At 43.1% G+C, this 22197-nt stretch overlaps 1 protein-coding gene across 4 annotated transcripts in view; it reads left to right on the top strand.

The window, feature by feature from the left end:
* The window catches only part of LOC126213100 (speckle-type POZ protein-like), an 89483-nt gene extending 67555 nt beyond the window's left edge, over nt 1-21928 (top strand). For all 4 annotated transcript variants that reach the window (XM_049940702.1, XM_049940701.1, XM_049940703.1 and 1 more), the window contains 2 exons: nt 5619-6195; nt 21344-21928. In XM_049940702.1, coding sequence (XP_049796659.1) covers nt 5630-6195; nt 21344-21830 — 1053 coding nt within the window. In that variant the 5' untranslated portion in view covers nt 5619-5629 and the 3' untranslated portion in view covers nt 21831-21928. The remainder of the gene's footprint in view (nt 1-5618; nt 6196-21343) is intronic.
* Nucleotides 21929-22197: the final 269 nt, after the last annotated feature.

Raw genomic sequence — 22197 nt, forward strand, 5'->3', positions numbered from 1 at the left:
ACATTTTATATCCTCTCTACTTTGTCTATTTAGACCATCATCAGTTATTTTGCTCCCCAAACAGCAAAACTCCTTTACTACTTTAAGTGTCTCATTTCCTAATCTAATTCCCTCAGCATCACCCGATTTAATTCGACTACATTCCATTATCCTCATTTTGCTTTTGTTAATGTTCATCTTATACCCTCCTTTCAAGACACTGTCCATTCTGTTCAACTGTGCATATATACTATACTATTGTCATATCAAGTCCCATGAAAATGTTTTTTTTAAAAAATCTCTTAATAATAATCTTTCTTACAAAAATTAACTTTTGACAATTATTCATCTCAATTTAAAGAATTTACTAATTTCTCCAATCCATGGTGATCCCGATTACTGTAAAGAACAATCAGTTGTTTCTTTTTGTACATGACAAATCCATCAGCCAGCATTGCACTGCATTGTGCCAGAAAAATTTCTTATAGGAGCAGATATATATGCGTTATCCAGCGACCTTATCGAGGTAAGAATTTTCAATTTAATCAGTATGATCTTTCAGGGCCATGACGCAGCACTGCTGATGTCCAAAATTTACCAGTTTAAATTCACACTCAATTATTGAAAGATTATAGGTGAGTCACAATTTAATTAGGAGGTTAGTCACATTTTTATTATTGGTAGGTTACGGAATTTATCTGTTGGGTAGTTAAAGTGAATGTGGATTATATTATTATATTTTTTACTGTTGGGAGGTTATTATATAATTATCTTTGGGAGGTTACACTAAATGTCAATGTTATGGTTAAATTTTTTACTGTTTGGAGGTTATTATAAATATTATTTATCTTTAGGAGGTTACAACAGGGTGGTATATAAAACACTTTTTTAAAATTTACACAGTTTGTAGAGGTGGCCATCTCTATGTGTTAGTTGGAAAGGAGATGGAAACCCGATCACCTCAATCCAGAGATTCCCTTTCCACTCAAGTCTGATAAAAAATTGATACTAAATTACGATTTCTTATTAGAAGGTTTCGTTTGTTCTAATGTGAGATTAAGGAAAAGCGTAAGATATATACCCTGTTTTTCTGTGTGGATGTTTTATCTAAAAAGTCATTTTGTATTTAATTACATTGAAAGATAATTAATATATTCAAAATTTTTGTATATGACCAATATGTATTTCTTGTCAGACATTACTGTAGAAAAACATTTTCCTTATGTAATGTCATTATGGTAATGTGTTCAGCATAATTCAGATGAGGTGAAATGAGGCGACACGAAAATTGGCACACCACACTTTGGACAGCATGGGAATGAGGATGGTGGTAATCAAGAGATGAGAGAACAGCTGTAGGATGGAATGCAGACCAACTCCTGGGTCGACAGAGCCTGTGGTACATCTTCCACTCACTAAAAGGTGATACGCAGAGGTCTGTGACGTGCAGCTGGGATACACCTGGTCCCAGTGTGTACACAGTGGATGGGAGGCCAGTTGGAAGAAGCATCATCGGTGAAACTCGCTGTGTTTGGCAGTGCAACATTACTGCAGAATCTCTTTGTGTCTTACGGCACCTTCACTTAGGACCTGAGCTAGACAGTGGCTCACATCTTATGGGATATCCTCCTTACCCACCACTAGCAAAAGGAGTAGTTCTGTCTTGCGGCCTGTCTGCATCAGGTCTCTGCTGATGAGGACAAATCACACGAACGCCGGTCTCTCGTGTGAGGGACATCGACGCCGACCTCTAATGAGACAGTGGTCCTTCCAGTGGTCGGGCTGGAAAGTACCTCACTACATGCAGCAGTACTGTGGTCCACACAGTTGGTACTGTTGGCTCTGCATCAAGAAGATATTGGTCGCCAAGGTGACATCTCGCTACCATTGTTGGTCTCGCTCGGGTCTCATGTAATCCTGGTCGTACTCACCAGTTTCACTCTTCCTCCCATTCCTGCCACATAAACATTACCAACAAGTGTGTGCGTAGCTACAAACAATGAGACACCAATGTGGCGAAGCTGTCCCTCATAAACACAATACAAAATAAATAAATAAATAAACCTCCGACACTCAGCCAATCCTGAAATCAATTATATTTTGTTTACAACTCTTATGTTTGATAATCTGAGACAATCTAGGTCTTATAAATGCGATTTTGCTGGCCGGGGTTGCCGAGCGGTTCTAGGTGCTACAGTCTGAAAGTCTGGAACCGCGCGACCACTACGGTTGCAGGTTCGAATCTTGCCTCGGGTATGGATGTGTGTGATGTCCTTAGGTTAGTTAGGTTTAAGTAGTTCTAAATTCTAGGGGACTGATGACCTCAGCAGTTAAGTCCCATAGTGCTCAGAGCCATTTGAACCATTTTTAAGTGCGATTTTATTTGTCATTTTATTTCACTTGTACATTTTATCCACATTTCCATGGTTTGAGTGTATATGTTAGGTTAATACACAAAGTACTTACGTGGTCGTTCATTATTAGATAAATATCGATCGAACTTTGCCAATTTTGCTGGTATGTGGCTTTGCACGAATGTACACCAGACAAGCACTGGACTTGGGCAGACATGAGCAGGATTGTGTAATTAAGACATATCACAAACAAATAAATGTCCAGCAACAGTGACACGTAATGTGTTTACAAACTATAGTAATGGCTATTTGCCTCACTTTAGTTGCAGAAGAACGACCAAGACACTACTGTCACTCTTGATTTAGATTTAGGTTATAAAAAAGTTTATTTATTTCAAATTGTATAGGGATGGATGTTTGAGTTTTCATTGGACCTTCAATCAAAATCATGGGTTTGCGATTCAGATGAAAAGCACGAAAGTGCATACCTACGTAGATTGATCTTGCGACGTGAGACCTTATATTTTACATTTCCCTCTTTTACTCTGGTCATGAACTGTTCATAATTGGTAGATGAAATACAATAAGCAATAAGAAAAATTAATGACCACGTCAGTAAGTGTAAATTCCATCATCGAAGGCATTATCCCAGTAATGAGTGAAACAATGATTGAGAAAGGGCAGCTGGCAGTCAGTTGTCCGTGGATAACACTCTCGAAACGATTTTGAATCGTTAAAATGATCATACTAATTTTGTAATACAGGAGGATCACCTGTACTCCAAAATTGTCTTGGAGTATGGGGCTACGTAAGGTGGCATCGGTCTTGCACCTTACATGAGTCCGTTTAACGTGACTATAATCACTTTGCGAGCACTTTAGGTCAATAAAAACGACTGACATCAGTGCAGTCGCTTTGTAGATAAGTAGTTGGTAAATACTCTAAATTACGATGTAGGAAATCTATGTGGGAACACATCGGCACGCAGGCTTGGTAATACAGTGAGAATTAAGCGATTTCTTTATCATAAAATTTTGCAGAAATGCAGTATGCGAGACAGAGCTTGGCTACCTCCCCGGCCAGCCGCCGAAGGCCGCAGCCTGACGGCATAAATGTTGAACTGGGGAAGTTCTGTGATCCGTTTAGAGAGGCCACAGCTGCCGCCAGCCTCTGAGGGACGCGCGGCTGCAGGTGCTAAAGTGTTTACCAGGTCAGAGCAGTAGGTAGCTGGATGGGCTTTCCTGTGCGTGCCCTCGCCTATGTCCCACTACTTTTACGCCTTCGAGTAACTCAAGTGGAGCAGGCCAGGAGTTCCGAATAACAAAACTTTCATTGCAGGAGTCTGTGTTCGTTACGACGGGGAATTTTGTCGGGAAAATTACGAGTGGTATCTTACGAGAAAAATTCCAGTAAAATTTTTGTTGCCTGCACGTGTGCTTCTTCCCAGCTGGTTTGGGCGGAGATTACTCGTGTAATTTTGTAGAAAGGGAAGAACTTTGGAAAAGAGTTAGATTCCCAGGCCATACATTGGACGGCACTTGAAAACAGGGTATTTTGAGCGTGTCTCGCGATGTGTTTCACTCGGTAAAAGTTGAGGTGGGACAACAGAGGTGAAGAGCGATCTTGCTCGACTCTCTGTCGAGGTCTTCCGTTCTGGGCTTTTGTACTGAGAGGACGTTAGCCAAGTCGTCTCCCGTTTTGGTGTCTCGTTCTGAGACGACGTTAGCCGCACCAGCTCTTTGGTGCGGGGAAGACTGTCGTAATTAGAGAAGTTTACGGACAGCGGTCTGTTGTCCGAGTATTGCAGGAGTGTACTTTCTGAGACGCCGTCGGCGTCGGAGACCACCGCTGCAACAGGGATATTACGGTGAGATCGCTCCCGCTTCGGCCTGTGTTAGGAGTAACGTTAAATAGTTGGATCACGTGCAATTGCCGTTTCCACAGAGGCTTCACGATACTTTGGGGTGGAGGTTCTTCGAATTTTGCGTTTTGTGTCGATGTCAGTCGGTCAGCCAAGTTATGAGAAATCGCATTTGAACCGATTAACACAGTTCACTGCCAATGCTAGTTGGGAGGGTAATTTGTAAATTGTTCATTGTGTTTTATTCAGCATTGATCTGAAGGTTATAATAAAATTGTTGTGATTCAGTAGAGGCTTTACTTTCAGTAGTTGTTTCCTGAATTCACTTTTTCGCTTTATTTTATTTTTGTGTCTGTGTTTGATGTCATTGAAGACTCTTAAGTGTCCGTGATCATTCATATTTGGAAGTAAAAATAGGTGTGATTTGTCACCAACACTACCACTGCAGATTAATTAGGGGTGACAGGGCCACATTTAAATCTAGCGTTATCCATTTTTGCGTACAGTTCCACTCTCAGTTTCTATGTAAGTTGTTTGTCAGGGGCGAACACATGCAAAATCTGGGCAACAAAGTTCCCTGTCGTGTGCATTCACAGCGTCTTAAAAATCTGTCACGCTAGTTCGTATGGCGTTTATCAGTATAACAATGATCTATATATTTACTTTAGAGCACATTCACGCATCATTCACAATGCTAAAAACGTATACAAAACTGTAAAAAACATAAATAAACATAAATTTCTTCAAGAAATAAACGGAACAACTCAGAAAAACATTCTGTTCACTTGTTTGTTGAATGTGTCTGTCCACTGCTGTACTCTGGTGGATGAGAATCAGAACTACGTTCTCAACTGAACCTGCTTCAGACCACCTGCCACTGTACATGCATGAGTCGTTCTCCCAATACACAGGCTTCAGATGGGAGCGATATAAAGGTGGCATGGCCCCCACACTCGTTGATCCCTTGTGTGAAACAACTCCTGCAAGGGTACACGAATGACTGCTTGTTAACTGTTGTTTTCTTGAATAACAGGAGACATAAAGAGAATATTTCGTTGAATAAAGTACTACCATAGTTGTTAACAACCTTTTTAGTCTTTTGGTAGATGTCCATTTCGAACAATTTCCAGACCAAGCACCATTGCACTGTAGAAAGAATTATGGAAATAACGTCTTTGCCGCTTATGGAGCTTGTTCTCCTAATAAAATGAGCTGAAAGAAAACTCTTGAAAACGGTATTATTAAAGAATTGCACTTATTCACCAATGCCATCAGTCTGACAGAAAGGGAGTGATAGTGCTGGAACTCACTGATGACAGACCATATTTATCAACTGTCACTGGAGACAGGTGTGTCTGTTGCCAGTAGAAGTATCGACAGTCACCTGTAAGCTGAAAGGGCTGCTCGATGATGTCGTGTTTCAGAATCGTCAGCAATGGAAGCAGTTAAGGACGTCACGGAGATGGTGGCCGTGGACCTGGGTGCCCTCCTGGACGCCGGGGACGACGCCATGGTGACGCTCGTGGCTGGCGACACGCGGCTGGTGGTGCACAGGGCCGTCCTGGTCGACAGGAGCCCCGTGTTCGCCGCCATGTTCACCCACGACACCCTCGAGTCGAGCACTGGCGTGGTGAGCATTGCCGACGTGGGGGGCCCCGTGCTGAGGCAGCTGGTCTCCTACCTGTACACCCTGCGGGCCCCGCAGCTGCCCGCGATGGCCACCCAGCTGCTGGCCGCAGCGGACAAGTACGGCGTGTCAGGGCTGAAGGCGGAGTGCGAGCGGCAGGTGGCCGCCCAGCTGACCGTGGAGACCGCGGCGGCCGCAGCCGCCCTCGCAGTCCGACACTCCTGCAGCGACCTCAGGCGGGCCGCCATCGAATTTATGAAGACACGAACCCGTGAGGTGATGGCCACTCAGGGGTGGGCGGATGCCATGTTGAAGCAGCCACAAGACTTGATCGAAGTGAGCCCGCTGCTGTATGATCCACCACCAAAAATCAGGTTAGTGTGAGACAGCCCAGTCACTCATGTCTCTCGGTTCTGGATGTGTGTGTGTGCGTATTTCCAACTCTATAAATTTTGCCACTGAGTTTCTTTAGATGTGTCTCTGCCATAAAATACACCATCGTAGACAGTCGTTTCATGATAGCTCACAATGCTATCATTGCCCTTCTGTATCAGAGTCAGTGAATCCCTAAACTGAACCCAGTTCATTGCCAGGAATGTTAGCGAACAAAAATCTTCAAAGAGCCAGTTTGTAGATATTATTCTGTTAAACTACATGTATACATAAAGGGCTTGTTTAGGTTTTGGCATCAACTGTCAGTACAAATGGTACACTCACTGTGCGAATAGAGCATGGCCCATTCTGCTGTGGGCACAAAGCTGTATTTCCCAGCAAGGGCTCAGACACTGTGATATGTGTAGTTTGCAGCCGGCAGCCTGTACAGGTTGCTGTAAGCCTGTTCACATAAAGTAGCGTTTAAATATGTTCAGTGCCTCTGTGGCAGATGACAATGAGACACATTTGAATGGTGCCGCGCTGCATAAAGATGAGACCGAGTAAGTCACAGTCACTTACAACCAACACCTAGAGCAAGGTAGTGTACTGCAGAATGATTATAGGAGGGCGACAACATATTTATAATTTTAGATTGCTGGTGTTGACCTGCGGAATTTTCTTCATGTAGTAAAGCAGACTATCAGAGTAATCACTATTCACACCTCAGTACTACAGCTTTGATTGTTGCATAGTTGTCTGTCACTTTTTTCTACATTCAAGCCATATATCAGTAACCAACATAATTCTTCGTTTTCTCCTAATCCAAACTCTACATGGAAGATTCTAATTGATCTAAAGGCACGTTACATAAAAATAATAATGGTCTGCTGTCAGAGCTTGTATGGAAGATGTTCAGAAGACCAGGTGAAGTAAGCACTGGTGCTCCAGTGTATGGCTGCTCACACCTCTCGCAGCGTGAGGCCACCTCACGAGACTAGAACCAATCCTCATGGCAGTTCTGGCTGGTCTCATAAAATTGAGTCTTCCCACCTCATTTTGTTCTCTCTATTCAGCCATTACATAAAGTTCACGGGGTACTAGGATACATTCCCTTCTATGACACACAGAATACCATGCTTTACTGTGTCTTCTATGAACAAGTATCCCTCCCCTGTCTGCCTGTCTCGATTGCTCTATGGTTTTACTATAGCCACCCAGTGAACACTACAGACTTTCATTCTACTGTGACACTCACTATGACATTATATATATATCCCATCTATTGTTGTTGCTTTCCACCTCTGATAGTCGGTGAGCATTAATGAGGCTCTGGAACCAGAGTTTCCTTTCTTTTTGCACTATCTTACAATAACATATGTCCATACAAGTCTAATAGCTATTAACACTGATAAATTATCATTTATTTTTCAGCTAGATTTTAATACTTATGTAGTATTTTATGTGCAATTTGCATATTGGAAATATTGTGTTTGACATGACACTACGTGTGTTCCGTGAACCAGTTTTAATGAACTTGTAGCCAGTATTGTAAATCATTCAGTGTGTTTTTCTTTTATTCAATAAAGACTAACATGAAAATTCATGTTTGAAACAATGAAGATATTAGAATTGTTATTTATGTTCTTGAAAAAACTTAAAACATCACTCCAAACTCGTTCTGCACCCTGTGGGAAATGACACAGGCTCTTAAGTTTGAAAAAGTTTTTATTAACGGTAATCTTTTTACTAACAGTATTCTTTATTTATTTATTTACATGTCAAGTTCTGTAGGACCAAATTGAGGAGCAAATCTCCAAGGTCATGGAACGTGTCGGTACATGAACTTACAACATAAAAGTAATAACGGATAAAAATAAATGTTCATGAACCTGAAAGAAAATCAGTCCATAAGTTTAAGCAAACGCTATCAGCAATACAATGAGAATCATAATTTTTCAAGGAACTCCGCGACAGAATAGAAGGAGTGACCCATGAGGAAACTCTTCAGTTTCTATTTGAAAGCGCGTGGATTACTGCTAAGATTTTTGAATTCGAGTGGCAGCTTATTGAAAATGGATGCAGCAGTATACTGCACACCTTTTTGCACAAGAGTTAAGGAAGTCCGATCCAAATGGAGGTTTGATTTCTGCCGAGTATTAGCCGAGTGAAAGCTGCTTATTGTTGGAAATAAACTAATATTGGTAACAAGAAACGACAATAAGAAATATACATATTGAGAGGCCAATGTCAAAATACCCAGACTCGTGAACAGAGGTCGACAACAGGTTCGTGAAATCACACCACTTATTGCCCGAACCGCCTGTTTCTGAGCCAAAAATATCCTTCTAGAATGGGAAGAGTTACCCCAAAACATAATACCATACAACGTAAGTGAATGAAAATAAGCAAAGTAGACTAATTTACGTGTCGAAGTATCACTCACTTTCGATACCATTCAAATAGTGAAAATGGCAGTATTAAGTCTTTGAACAAGATCCTGAACATGGCCTTTCCACGACAGCTTACTATCTATCTGAACACCTAGGAATTTGAACTGTTTAGTTTCACTAATCATATGCCCGTTCTGTGAGATTAAAACGTCAGGTTTTGTTGAATTGTGTGTTAGGAACTGTAAAAACTGAGTCTTACTGTGATTCAACGTTAGTTTATTTTCTACAAGCCATGAACTGAGGTCATGTACTGCACTGCTTGAAACCGAGTCAATGTTGCACACAACATCCTTTATTACCATGCTAGTGTCATCAGCAAACAGAAATATTTTAGAGTTACCCATAATAGTATAGGGCATATCATTTATATAAATAAGGAAAAGGAGCGACCCCAACACTGATCCCTGTGGCACCCCCCACTTGACAGTACCCCACTCAGATCCCACATCATGGCCATTATCAACATTGTGAATAATGACATTTTGCTACCTGTTGCTAAAGTAAGAGGTGAACCAATTGTGAGCTACTCCCCTTATTCTGTAATGGTCCAACTTCTGGAGCAATATTGTGAGATCAACACAGTCAAATGCCTTTGTTAAATCAAAAAATACGCCAAGCGTTCGAAACTTTTTGTTTAGCCGATCCAGCACCTCACAGAGAAAAGAGAATATAGCATTTTCAGTTGTCAAACGACTTCTAAAGCCGAACTGTACATTTAATAGCAAATCGTGTGATATAAAATGATGATTTAACCTTACATACACAGCCTTTTCAATAACTTTTTCAAACACTGATGGCGTAGAAATAGGTCTAAAATTATCTACATTATCCCTTTCTCCCTTTTTATAAAGCGGCTTTATTACTGAGTACTTTAATCACTCAGGAAACTGACCATTCCTAAAGGAAAACTTACAAATATGGCTAAATACAGGGCTAACATGTGCAGCACAGTACTTTAATATTCTGCTAGACACTCCATCATAACCATGAGAGTCCTTAGTCTTCAGTGATTTAATTATTGACTCAATCTCCCTCTTGTCTGTATCACAGAGGAGTATTTCAGACGTCAATCTCGGAAAGGCATTTGCTAAGAAATTTATGATTTCCTGTAGAAACTAAATTTTTATTTAATCCACCACCAATGCTCCGAAAATGATTGTTAAATACTGTACATATATCTGATTTATCAGTAACAGAAATATTTTTACTGCAAACTGACTTTATATCATCAGCCTTGTGCTGCTGACCAGACACTTCCTTCACAACTGACCATATGGCTTTAATTTTATCCTGTGAATTAGATATTCTATTTGCATACCACATATTTTTTGTCTTGCTAATAACATTTTTAAACACCTTACAATACTGTTTGTAGTGGGATACTGTAGCTTGATTGTTACTACTTCTAACATTTTGATATAATTCCCACTTTGTTCTACATGATATCCTTATCCCACTAGTCAGCCAACCGGACTGTCCATTACTGCTAGTACCCCATTTAGAATGTTCTAATGGAAAGCAACTCTCAAAGAGCATGAGAAATGTGTTATGGAAAGCATTCTATTTATCATCTATATTATCGGCACTATAAGCATCTTGCCACTCTTGTTCCTTGACAAATTTTCAAAAAACTCTCTACTGCTGTTGGATTAACTTTCCTACGTAGTTTGTAATTAAATACGACATTGGTTTGAGTACAAAAACCTTTTAGTGTTAAAATTTGAGCATCATGGTCTGTGTTTTGTTTGGCAGGAGAGCCAACACCGTGTTACTAGGAGGAGGCCGAAATGCAAACGTTTTAGCTCACGCAGGCTAGCGTGAGGTCTGGAACAGGACAATGGAATACTTAACTTTAATCCGTTAATGATGAACGTCGGTATTGACGGTACATGATTCAATATCAATAGTAACTGATAATGGCGCCTTGCTAGGTCGTAGCAAATGACGTAGCTGAAGGCTATCCTAAACTATCGCCTCGGCAAATGAGAGCGTATTTTGTCAGTGAACCATCGCTAGCAAAGTCGGTTGTACAACTGGGGCGAGTGCTAGGAAGTTTCTCTAGACCTGCCGTGTGGCGGCGCTTGGTCTGCAATCGCTGATAGTGGCAACACGCGGGTCCGACGTATACTAACGGACCGCGGCCGATTTAAAGGCTACCACCTAGCAAGTGTGGTATCTGGCGGTGACACCACAGTCTGAAAGGCCATTCACCCTTTTTCTAAAAGAATGCCCATCTAGTAATGAAGAATGAATAAAAATATTGTCTATGACTGTGCTACTGTTCCCCTGCACCCTAGTTGGAAATTACACAGTTTGCATCAGATCATATGAATTTAGGAGATCTACCAGCATCCTTTTTCTTGCACAATCATGTACAAAATTAATAGTGAAGTCACCACATTTAACTACTTTCTGGTACTTCCTACAAAGTGAATCGAGAACCCTCTCTAGCTTAAGCCAAAATGCTTTGAAGTCGGAGTTAAGGGACCTATAAACAACAGCAATTAGAAGTTTAATTTCACTAAATTCAACTAATGCTGCACAACTTTCAAATATCTGTTCAGTGCAGTCTCGTGATACGTCTATGGACTCAAATGAAATACTGTTTTTTACATACAGAGCCACTCCCCCACCCCGCAAGGAACTCCTTGAGAAACAGCCAGCTAATCTGTAGCCTGATAAAGGAAGCCTCTGAATTATCAAATTATTTAAGTGGTGCTCTGATATACCAATAATTTCAGAGTTAACATCTATTAGCAGTTCACTAACTTTATCTCTAATAACTCTTATATTTTGATGAATATGCTAATTCCTTCTCTACTTGGAAACATTACATCCTCTGGAGGTGAGCCCTTAGTTAAAGGCACTTCCTTTAAGCAGGTATACCTATCAGCTGACTTCAGTCTAAAATACACTCCTGGAAATGGAAAAAAGAACACATTGACACCGGTGTGTCAGACCCACCATACTTGCTCCGGACACTGCGAGAGGGCTGTACAAGCAATGATCACACGCACGGCACAGCGGACACACCAGGAACCGCGGTGTTGGCCGTCGAATGGCGCTAGCTGCGCAGCATTTGTGCACCGCCGTCGTCAGTGTCAGCCAGTTTGCCGTGGCATACAGAGCTCCATCGCAGTCTTTAACACTGGTAGCATGCCGCGACAGCGTGGACGTGAACCGCATGTGCAGTTGACGGACTTTGAGCGAGGGCGTATAGTGGGCATGCGGGAGGCCAGGTGGACGTACCGCCGAATTGCTCAACACGTGGGGCGTGAGGTCTCCACAGTACATCGATGTTGTCGCCAGTGGTCGGCGGAAGGTGCACGTGCCCGTCGACCTGGGACCGGACCGCAGCGACGCACGGATGCATGCCAAGACCGTAGGATCCCACGCAGTGCCGTAGGGGACCGCACCGCCACTTCCCAGCAAATTAGGGACACTGTTGCTCCTGGGATATCGGCGAGGACCATTCGCAACCGTCTCCATGAAGCTGGGCTACGGTCCCGCACACCGTTAGGCCGTCTTCCGCTCACGCCCCAACATCGTGCAGCCCGCCTCCAGTGGTGTCGCGACAGGCGTGAATGGAGGGACGAATGGAGACGTGTCGTCTTCAGCGATGAGAGTCGCTTCTGCCTTGGTGCCAATGATGGTCGTATGCGTGTTTGGCGCCGTGCAGGTGAGCGCCACAATCAGGACTGCATACGACCGAGGCACACAGGGCCAACACCCGGCATCATGGTGTGGGGAGCGATCTCCTACACTGGCCGTACACCACTGGTGATCGTCGAGGGGACACTGAATAGTGCACGGTACATCCAAACCGTCATCGAACCCATCGTTCTACCATTCCTAGACCGGCAAGGGAACTTGCTGTTCCAACAGGACAATGCACGTCCGCATGTATCCCGTGCCACCCAACGTGCTCTAGAAGGTGTAAGTCAACTACCCTGGCCAGCAAGATCTCCGGATCTGTCCCCCATTGAGCATGTTTGGGACTGGATGAAGCGTCGTCTCACGCGGTCTGCACGTCCAGCACGAACGCTGGTCCAACTGAGGCGCCAGGTGGAAATGGCATGGCAAGCCGTTCCACAGGACTACATCCAGCATCTCTACGATCGTCTCCATGGGAGAATAGCAGCCTGTATTGCTGCGAAAGGTGGATATACACTGTACTAGTGCCGACATTGTGCATGCTCTGTTGCCTGTGTCTATGTGCCTGTGGTTCTGTCAGTGTGATCATGTGATGTATCTGACCCCAGGAATGTGTCAATAAAGTTTCCCCTTTCTGGGACAATGAATTCACGGTGTTCTTATTTCAATTTCCAGGAGTGTAGGTGCAGCTCTATCACCAACTACTACAGGAATTTTTCCATGAGTGATACCACTACCACCACCACCACCCACTACACTGTCACCTATAAGCTTAGCCAGCCTCCCCTTCCCATACCTTTTGAGGTGCAGGCCATGCCTAGTGAAACCTGATCTACTGATAGACCCAACTGGCACCACTGAGATGTGATCCATGCCCTCCGCCATCAGTGCCCTTCCCAGCCCCACATTAACGCGCCTCACAGCCGCATTAAGGTGAGGCCGATCATGACGCTGAAACAGTTGCACGAAATGCACATTAGTGCCACCAGTTTGAGTAGCTATCTTAACCAAGTCACCACTAACATCATATTCCCCGTCCCTATCGAGACTGTTCCCTGCTCCACCCACTATCACTACCTGATCCTCTTTCGTAAAATTCTTACATAACTCCCCTATGCTTTCAGTCACCTGAGCCAACCCTGCACTAGGCTTCACAATGCTGGTGACCTGGTACTCACTCCCCAACACTTCCTGCAACTGCTGGCCCACACCTCTACTGTGGGAACTACCTAGCAGCAGAACCTTCTTTCTGCTAGACTTTGCAACTAACCTAGGCCACCTAATTGCTGAGGACTGCTGCAAGTTACCTACATCTACGGCTACACGAGGCTCCTCCCCATTCAACTCTGACAGTTGGTTGTATCTATTGCATGTATGCAAAGTAAAACTGTCTGAATACCTCCTCTTCCTAGCTACCTTCTTGCCAACTGCCAGTTCCCATTCCCCACCACCCTTCACCCTCCTCAACCTATCTAGTTCTTCCTTTGCGCATTGTAACTGGACCTGAAGGGCACAGATCTTACGGTCCTGCTCCTCTATTAACTTGTTTCTACTACAGATTCTACATTCCCAGGAGAAAATCTCCCTAAAATGACCACTGGCTTCCCCACTGCATTCCCCCAAATAAAAATACTTTGTACAAATCCCACACCGTAATCCACTACTCACAAACCTACGACAGAGCCCACACCTTTCACTCATGGTAAAATTTTACAGTAACTGGAAAAAACCATACGTCTACGTTACCAAAGTTCAGTTACACCAGTAGAACTATTTGTCTATATTTTACAAGTTCTCTTGTTGATGTGTATTAGATCCATGCTGTAATTAGTGATCTTAACCTAATTCACTGCCTCATACTTCCCACACTATTGGGTGTCAGTTGCAGACACATATACAATGTTCGGTTCTGGAGCTGCTGCGATCTTTCACTGATTTCACTCCCCCTCCCCCTCAAAAATTACACTTAGTTTCACACTAAAATTCTTAGAATTTTAATAATAATTAAAATAAGATGGATACAACGGCATGCAAGCAGAATTATTTTTTAATTCATACAGTGAAGTGATACAGTGCTTTCCTACTTTTCAGGGAGGATGTCTCATGATCCCATGTTCATCCTCCTCCACTTGTATCCATGCCAGGCCTTCTAGACATTAGTTCTCATGGAATTTACCATTCACATCTACTGTATATGGAGGACAAACTTAATTTTATTTCAGTAGCAAGTCCACAGCACAACTTAATACACCATCAGTCACAAACATTGCTCATAACCCCTCCCCTCTACACACACACACACACACACACACACACACACACACACCAGTACATCAGTGTTCGTTTTTCCGTGACTGGGCTCTGGGCTATGACACAGCTTACTTTAACTGCCTCATGGTTTCATGTGTGCCTACAAAGGGAGGACCCTCGTTCGAAAAATACTTAAATTTCTGTGAACCGTATTATTTAGATTTATGTGGTAATACTTTTATGATGAGTAACTGTTGCACTGCCACAGCCTCTTTGTGTTGTCAAGTCACTAGTTCCACCTTGCTGCACTGCCTGCTGTACTGAATTCCTCCTCCTTAGAAACACGCTGTCAACCATTTAGTTATCTGTACCTTTCAAAGGCCAGGTTTTAAAACATGCTGTGAATGCTGTTTGATGATCGAAGTATCATATTAATAACATTAAAATTTTTTTTCACAACCAGATGAGTGTCGTGCCTGTCCAATTTATATGCATGTGTTATCATGCTCAGAAGCAGCCAAATGACCTGAACTGTGTTCCACCTGGTTTGTATGCAGCCACATAACCTAACGGTCTTGCAGTTTGTCTGCTCTCTTTCTGATACAGTCGTTTCACTACACAATATTATTACTACAACAGACCACTAGAGAAAACTGCCCTTTACAGTTATCGTCCATATGAAAATCAATTCCACAATAACGTAAATATCAGAAAATCTGTTACCAGAGGTGACAGTCCTCAGTGCTTGTAAGCTCAAGTTCATTAAAATAAATGACATTTCCAAAGTCAAAATTCAACTTCAGACTACGTGGTTTTGTATTGGACTGGGACCCAGGACTGCAATCCACTCACTACTGTCTCGGCTAACAAAGCACCAGAGATCTTAACTATCATTTTAACCACATGTAACAGCATTAAAACTTGATATGATGGGTCATAAAGTTTTGTTTTGGGCAGAGATTGTGAATCAAGCAAAATAAAATTTGATGTATCGAAGTTTGTCACCACTAGAGGGATGATGAAACTTAAATGATTTTACAACAAAGTATTCACCTGCTGCGTTCCGAACTCAGAACATATCACGCTGTTTTCTAGCCACATATAGAAGCACAATGTCGGTTTATTTCACCACTAGCAAGATATGCTCGTATCGGAACTAGAAATTATGCGAGAACTAGTTAATCCTTCAAAGTGTTGCAAACTGCAATGGATACACCCACAACAACGTATAAAATGGTGGTCTGTGCTATTATGTGACTAAAACCCAGACACTTAAATCATTCCCCAGTCGCCAGGAAACGTAATGTTACAACCAGGCTGGAACATAACAGGGCATGTACTGCTATTTTATAAGTGATCTAGGTTGGTATGATCACAAAACATACAAATATATGATTTAATTCTCACCTTCGAGAAGGTGAGATAGGCTCCCTCATGACTGTATTGCACTTGCTAGTTCCATCTTCTGTTATAGACAGCAGATTCTCCAGGGCATGTACTGCTATTTTATAAGTGATCTAGGTTGGTATGATCACAAAACATTCAATATATATGATTTAATTCTCACCTTCGAGAAGGTGAGATAGGCTCCCTCATGACTGTATTGCACTTGCTAGTTCCATCTTCTGTTATAGACAGCAGATTCTCGAAACAGACCATGTCCATCCTCAGAAGACTTCTATTGAACCACAGTTGTGCAGAGTCCCAAAAGGAAACTGCCGGGGCCCGAGGGCCTCCCGGCAGACTTATAGCAGGTTGTGGAGGACAAAAACAGCTCGTAGTGTGTAATGAAATAATGAATTCTGACGGAAAAATTTCAAAGGAATTTTTTGAAGGAATCGTGGTGCTAGTTCCGAAGCACCCACACAGTGCACAGTAAAAAACGTAAGGCCAGTTCGTCTGGCCCATATCAAACTAGTGCAGGTAGACACAGATCAATTATTCAAACTGTCTATGAATACAGACACGTTCTAGCTACGACACATGTTCCCAGGCATCAGTGTGCTGTACCCGGCCGGAGTGGCCGAGAGGTTCTAGGCGCTACACTCTGGAGGAACCGCGTGACCGCTACGGTCGCAGGTTCGACCCTGCCTCGGACATGGATGTGTGTGATATCCTTAGGTTAGTTAGGTTTAAGTAGTTCTAAGTTCTAGGGCACTGATGATCTCAGAAGTTAAGTCCCATAGTGCTCAGAGCCATTTTTTCAGTGCGCTGTATATCGCTCGACTTTGAGAATGCTTTCGATAGGTGAGCCATCAGTGCCTTCTTGAAACAATGACCGTACTGGATTTTCCCAAGTGTTTTGCCGACATCGCTGGTAGAATTTTGAAGAACAGCACCTCGAAAAACAGCACCTCAAAAATCACGATTAATGGTCAGTTAACCAGACAACCTGGGTTCACAAATTGGGTGCGACAAGGTTGTCCTATGTCGACGGCCTTGTTTGCCATTGCCACTGGACCCCTGCTAGCCACTCTGCAGAAACCGCGACGAGGGCTGCACATACACGGCCAGAATATCGTTTGTGGGTCTCGTGATCATCGGCGAAAGTGACTGGGAGAAGGCATTGCAGGTAATCAGCAAACACGAACTTGCATCAGTGCGAAGCTGAGCAAATCACTCGTGGAATATCTTTGCAAAACACGGGAGACCTCAGTGTGGTCATCCAAATGCAAATCTTGGGTATCGGCTACAGGTATAATATAAATCGTACATCTGCGAACTAGGAAAATCCTTGCCAGCGTGCCAGCTAGCGTCAAAGAACATAGCGCGAGAAGACTTGACGATATCAAAAAGGCCAGCTTTGCAAGTATGTACGTGGTTTCTAAAGTGAACTGCGTGGCATAGGTTGTACCCATTCCACGTGAAACAGCAGCAAGATTTCTCTCAGCTTCGAGTTATTTTATAACTCGTGGTAACATTTTGAAGGTAAAGTTTGACACGTTAACTCCACAGCTGAAAATGTGGAGGGGGGGATTAAATCTCACATACGTATGGAGAAAGTCACAAGCTCTATTCATGTGTTCCACATATGAGCTATGGAAGAAGACACCCATGAACCTCACGTCCCACTTACCAGACGAAATTACTTCCACTGTCTTGCACCCACCCATAGAAGTAGGGCACGTCCCGAATCGTTTTTATAATTTTGAACAACTTTAATTCGAACTCAGTTATACCCAAACCAGAGTTCGCCCGTCAAATATGGTAAAAGTTAGGAACATATACGTGGAATTAACGGAAAACGAAAGCAGAAATGTGACTGCACAAAAGTAGTCGCACTTCAGCTGGAAGATCATTTGGATAAACAACAGCACTCCTCACCTACCAACAATTTTTTGAATCATATAGACGTGCCATGTCCATCTACATTGAAGAAATGGTGTAAACTGGCCACAAGGACGAACAACGTGTTACCTGGTAACAGAGGGAAACAAATCGAGCAGACGTTGGGTGAGGCGCCGCACGCACGCCGGGCACAAGCGGACGTGGCGCGGACCACGGTGTGGCGCGTCTCCCCCGCGTGTGCTTCGCTGAGGCGAAAAACTACAAGAGAAACTTCGCAATTCTTTTTAGTTAATATAGTTACGTGAAACAGTCTGCAAAGTGAATAGGAAAAGACGCAAATACAAGAACAACATAACGAATCGTCCTAGAGCTCTTTTTTTTTGTTAAACGGTATTTTTTTTATTTATTTATTTTTAAGGGAACAGAAATCTACTGTAAAATACGTAGTTCAGAAGTACCTTATTTTATGTTGAGGGAATCTCAGAGGACAATTTTGTCCTCAAGAGAGAAGATTTCGTACATTTTAATAAATGTTATTTACCTAATTCTGTACGCCAAAACTTGTTTTAACCAGAAGAAGGGACTGTCCTGATTTCTACTATTATGCATTACATTCAGAAATCGCAGCATGGAGCTTCCAGCGAGTGGAACATAACAGAAGACCAACTTGGCAAACATACCTCAGGAACTGATGCACTGGGCGACTTACAAGATACTGCGAAATAAATCGAAAACAAACAACCGTGAACACGTAACTTCCAAGTCGTCGCTCACAGCTGAGATAGTTTCTGTGCAGACATGGTCTTCTGGATGAAGTATTAAAAATAAGAAAAAAAAAACAAAAAATCATCCACGAAAATATTGGAGCGCCTCGGTGACAGGGACGGGGGATGCATCGCGGGTAGGCCTCGGAGTCCTCAACTGCTGGCCTCCTTGGCCCCGCCTGCCTGGTGCTGAGCAGCGACTCCCGGAAAAAGAATGTCGGTACACCACAGAGAGAGAGCGGACAGCTGAGACAGGTATAGGGGCGGCACGGCAGACAGGTCTGTGGATTCTTGGCCCCTGCCCTCTTTGTCGCCACCTTCCTGGCACTGACACTCTAAAAAAATAAAAAGTAAAGCTTTGTAATGGAAGATATCGTGTGGAGAAAAGGATGCTGTACTGGTTAAAAAAAACTGAAAAAAGTTGTTAAGGCGGCCATGAAGGTATCAGTTAAAGAAGCTGAAGTGATTCGAGCTACCTAGGCTCAACATCTGGGTTCGTTTCTGACACCAGGCAATCATTTTTAACAAGCAGAAACAGCATCTCTCCCACCTCTGGTAACCTGCAGGAGAGTCAGTACAGAGGCGAAAGTCATGCCAGGTCGAAACTCTGTCACCAGTTACCTTTCTTACACGATATTTTCTTTTCTTTAATCAATGAGCCAATTGACGTGCAAGGTCACAGGGTACTTGACTCTTATTGCATTTGAGCTTGAGATGTGGAAAATATTGGTGCTGCACTCAAATATCCCTTTTCGTCACGTTTGATCCCTTTGAGATGATACATTTCCGCCCTTTCATTGTTTCTGCATGACTGCAAAGTCCTCAAGACCTTCACAAAAGACACGTGTCTGGGTTCAAATCCTGGCCTGTCATTTCAAGTTCATACGCACACACAAAAGAACATGTGACAAATTACTATGGTTTTTAACAATTCTCCGGACTTTGTCAACGATAATTATGGGTACTCGTTTCGACTCGCAAGTCAAACATGGAACTTTTCGTCATATCATGTGTTTCAGCTAGGAGCTCCCGGTTAAAAGGAATTCAATAATCAACGTCTCTTTGTATGTAGCCAACAACGATGTGTGTAATGTTAGATTCATAGTCAGCACAGATATTTTCGTCATATGCACATTTCACTGCTGTTTAAGTAAACCGATATGTGACGTCTACACTTGACTAGAAGTGAACGTAGTGGGGTGCAGGGTTCGAAGCCTGGTAAGGTGAAACATTTTCATCTCGTCATTTCAATTTATCATCGCGCTACTGGTTAAAAGTGACTATTTCTAATGTTTGATTGTGCTTACTTAAGTGTCAGATTAAGTCCAGGGTTGGAATCTCCGGTCAACAGAAAACTTTGTCATGTCATTTCAAGTTTACACATGGGCACTCTTCCTCACTTGTGACTGAAACCATATTTATCATATTTCATGTTACTGTTAACAGGAGTAATAGCTGCTGGATTGTATTCAGAGAGTGTAATGCTGAAACAAAATTTTTGTTGTACAATTTTAAGGTGAAAGTTGCTTTTTGAAACGTTGGCTATGTAATGAATTCGTGTGTATAATCGTAATGGCTGTGTAATCTCTAATACCATGTTTTCTGATATTTGCATTATCGTAGTGCTAATTTGCATCTAAACTGGTAGTCACACAGAGCAGTTGTCTCTTGTGGTCTCTTGGAGTACCCATTTTGTATAGTGAAACGACTTTACTGAAAAGAGAGCAGAGGACGTGTGTTATGTGGATTGCATACAAATCAGGTTAAACAAAATTCTGATCATTCAGGTAGTTTTGTGCATGATAGTACATGTTAAATACGTTTGCATATGCTATCAGGCGCACAAAATCTCTCTCTCTCTCTCTCTCACACACACACACACACACACACACACACACACATTTTTATGGGTGTAGACTTGCCAGTTTGGTGCTATTTATATCTGAGATATATTAAACAATTCGGTGTGTCTGTGTGTCAGAAAATTTCAGTATCTCTGAGCCTGTGTCATGAAATGGACCGATAATTGGATTGAATTTTTTTTTTGGCTTTGTATGAGGGAAGTGCCTCTTTGAAAATCTTGAGATGGAGTGTGATATGTGGTAGTTAAGCTGCAGACAGAGTAGTAGTATTACCTGTAACAAGCCTGTTTTGCAGTTGAAGTGAGTCACTCATTAGCTACAGCGTAGTGAGATCAAAGGAGCTGACTTCCAGGAATGAGTGAGACAAAATGTGACAACTTAATTCATTCATAGGTTGTATAATTCAACTTTTAATGGACAATGAATGAAAATTTTTGATAAGGGGGATTGAACAAATCTGCTGTAGCTTAATACATGCAGAGTTGAACACTGTTTTGTATTGTGGGAGGGGGAATCGGTAGGTTTGTTTCAGGACAGACTTGCATTCACAACAGTTGTTTCCTCGTGTGGCAGTTTACCTCGCCGGTCGGTGTGGCCGTGCAGTTCTAGGCACTTCAGTCTGGAACTGCGTGACCGCTATGGTCGCAGGTTCGAATCCTGCCTCGGGCATGGATGTGTGTGATGTCGTTAGGTTAGTTAGGTTTAAGTAGTTCTAAGTTCTAGGGGACTGATGACCACAGATGTTAAGTCCCATAGTGCTCTGAGCCATTTGAACCATTTTGAACCTTTTTTTTTTTTTTTTTTTTTTTTGCAGTTTTCTTCATTGTGTTGTGTGTGTGTGTTTGTAGCAAAGTGTGGCAGTTTCTGTGTCCTGTGCAGGAGGCTCTCTGCAAAGGAGAGATGCAGCAGGCTGATCCAGGTGGCCGAGCAGGGGGCAGTGGGGGAGCTGAGGGCGCTGCTCGCCGAGGGGGCCGACGTGGAGGCGAGGGGCGGGGTGTGGGGGTGGACTGCCCTGCACTGTGCAGCACACAGGGGAGACGTCGAGGTGGCATGGCTGCTGGTGGAGGCGGGAGCGGCGGTGGACGCCAGAGACAGCTGGTGGCAGAGGACGCCTCTGCACGTGGCTGCAATGTGGGGCGGCACTGCTGTGGCGAGACTGCTTCTGAGGGCGACTGCCGATCCCAACGCCAGGGATGGCAGAGGGTGGACGCCGCTGCACTGGGCGGCAGCCAATGGCCACGCAGAAGTTGCGGCTGTGCTGCTCGAGGCGGGAGCTGACAAGGGGGCCACAGCTAGTGATGGTCGGACAGCACTGGACCTCGCAAGTGATGAAAACGAGAGGAGGCTGATGGAGCTGCTGTCATGAGGCAGCCACTCCAACGGACTCTCTGCAAAAAACAGAACTGAAACAACTTCTCCAGAAATAATTAGCATTCTTCTTCAATAAACAATTCAAAAATTCAATCCTACTGTCACTCACTAATTTTACTCCTCCTCGAGTAGCATACTGTACACATAGTCTAAGCAATGCTGTGGCAAAACTGACACAGCACTAGGTAACAGTAAAGTAATTCAGGTAACAACAGGCAAACTTTCTCTCAAGGAAAATGCCTCGACTACAGTTCTACACTAAACTTTGCAAAAGTCAACAGTTCAATGTGAATAAACACTGTTACTCTATAATATCTGATCGCTGAAAACTATTTCACAGCGGTAAACAAGGTGCTATATCA

This window comes from Schistocerca nitens, chromosome 11 (genome assembly GCF_023898315.1).
Source record: "Schistocerca nitens isolate TAMUIC-IGC-003100 chromosome 11, iqSchNite1.1, whole genome shotgun sequence".
NCBI classification, from domain to species: Eukaryota; Metazoa; Arthropoda; class Insecta; order Orthoptera; family Acrididae; genus Schistocerca; species Schistocerca nitens.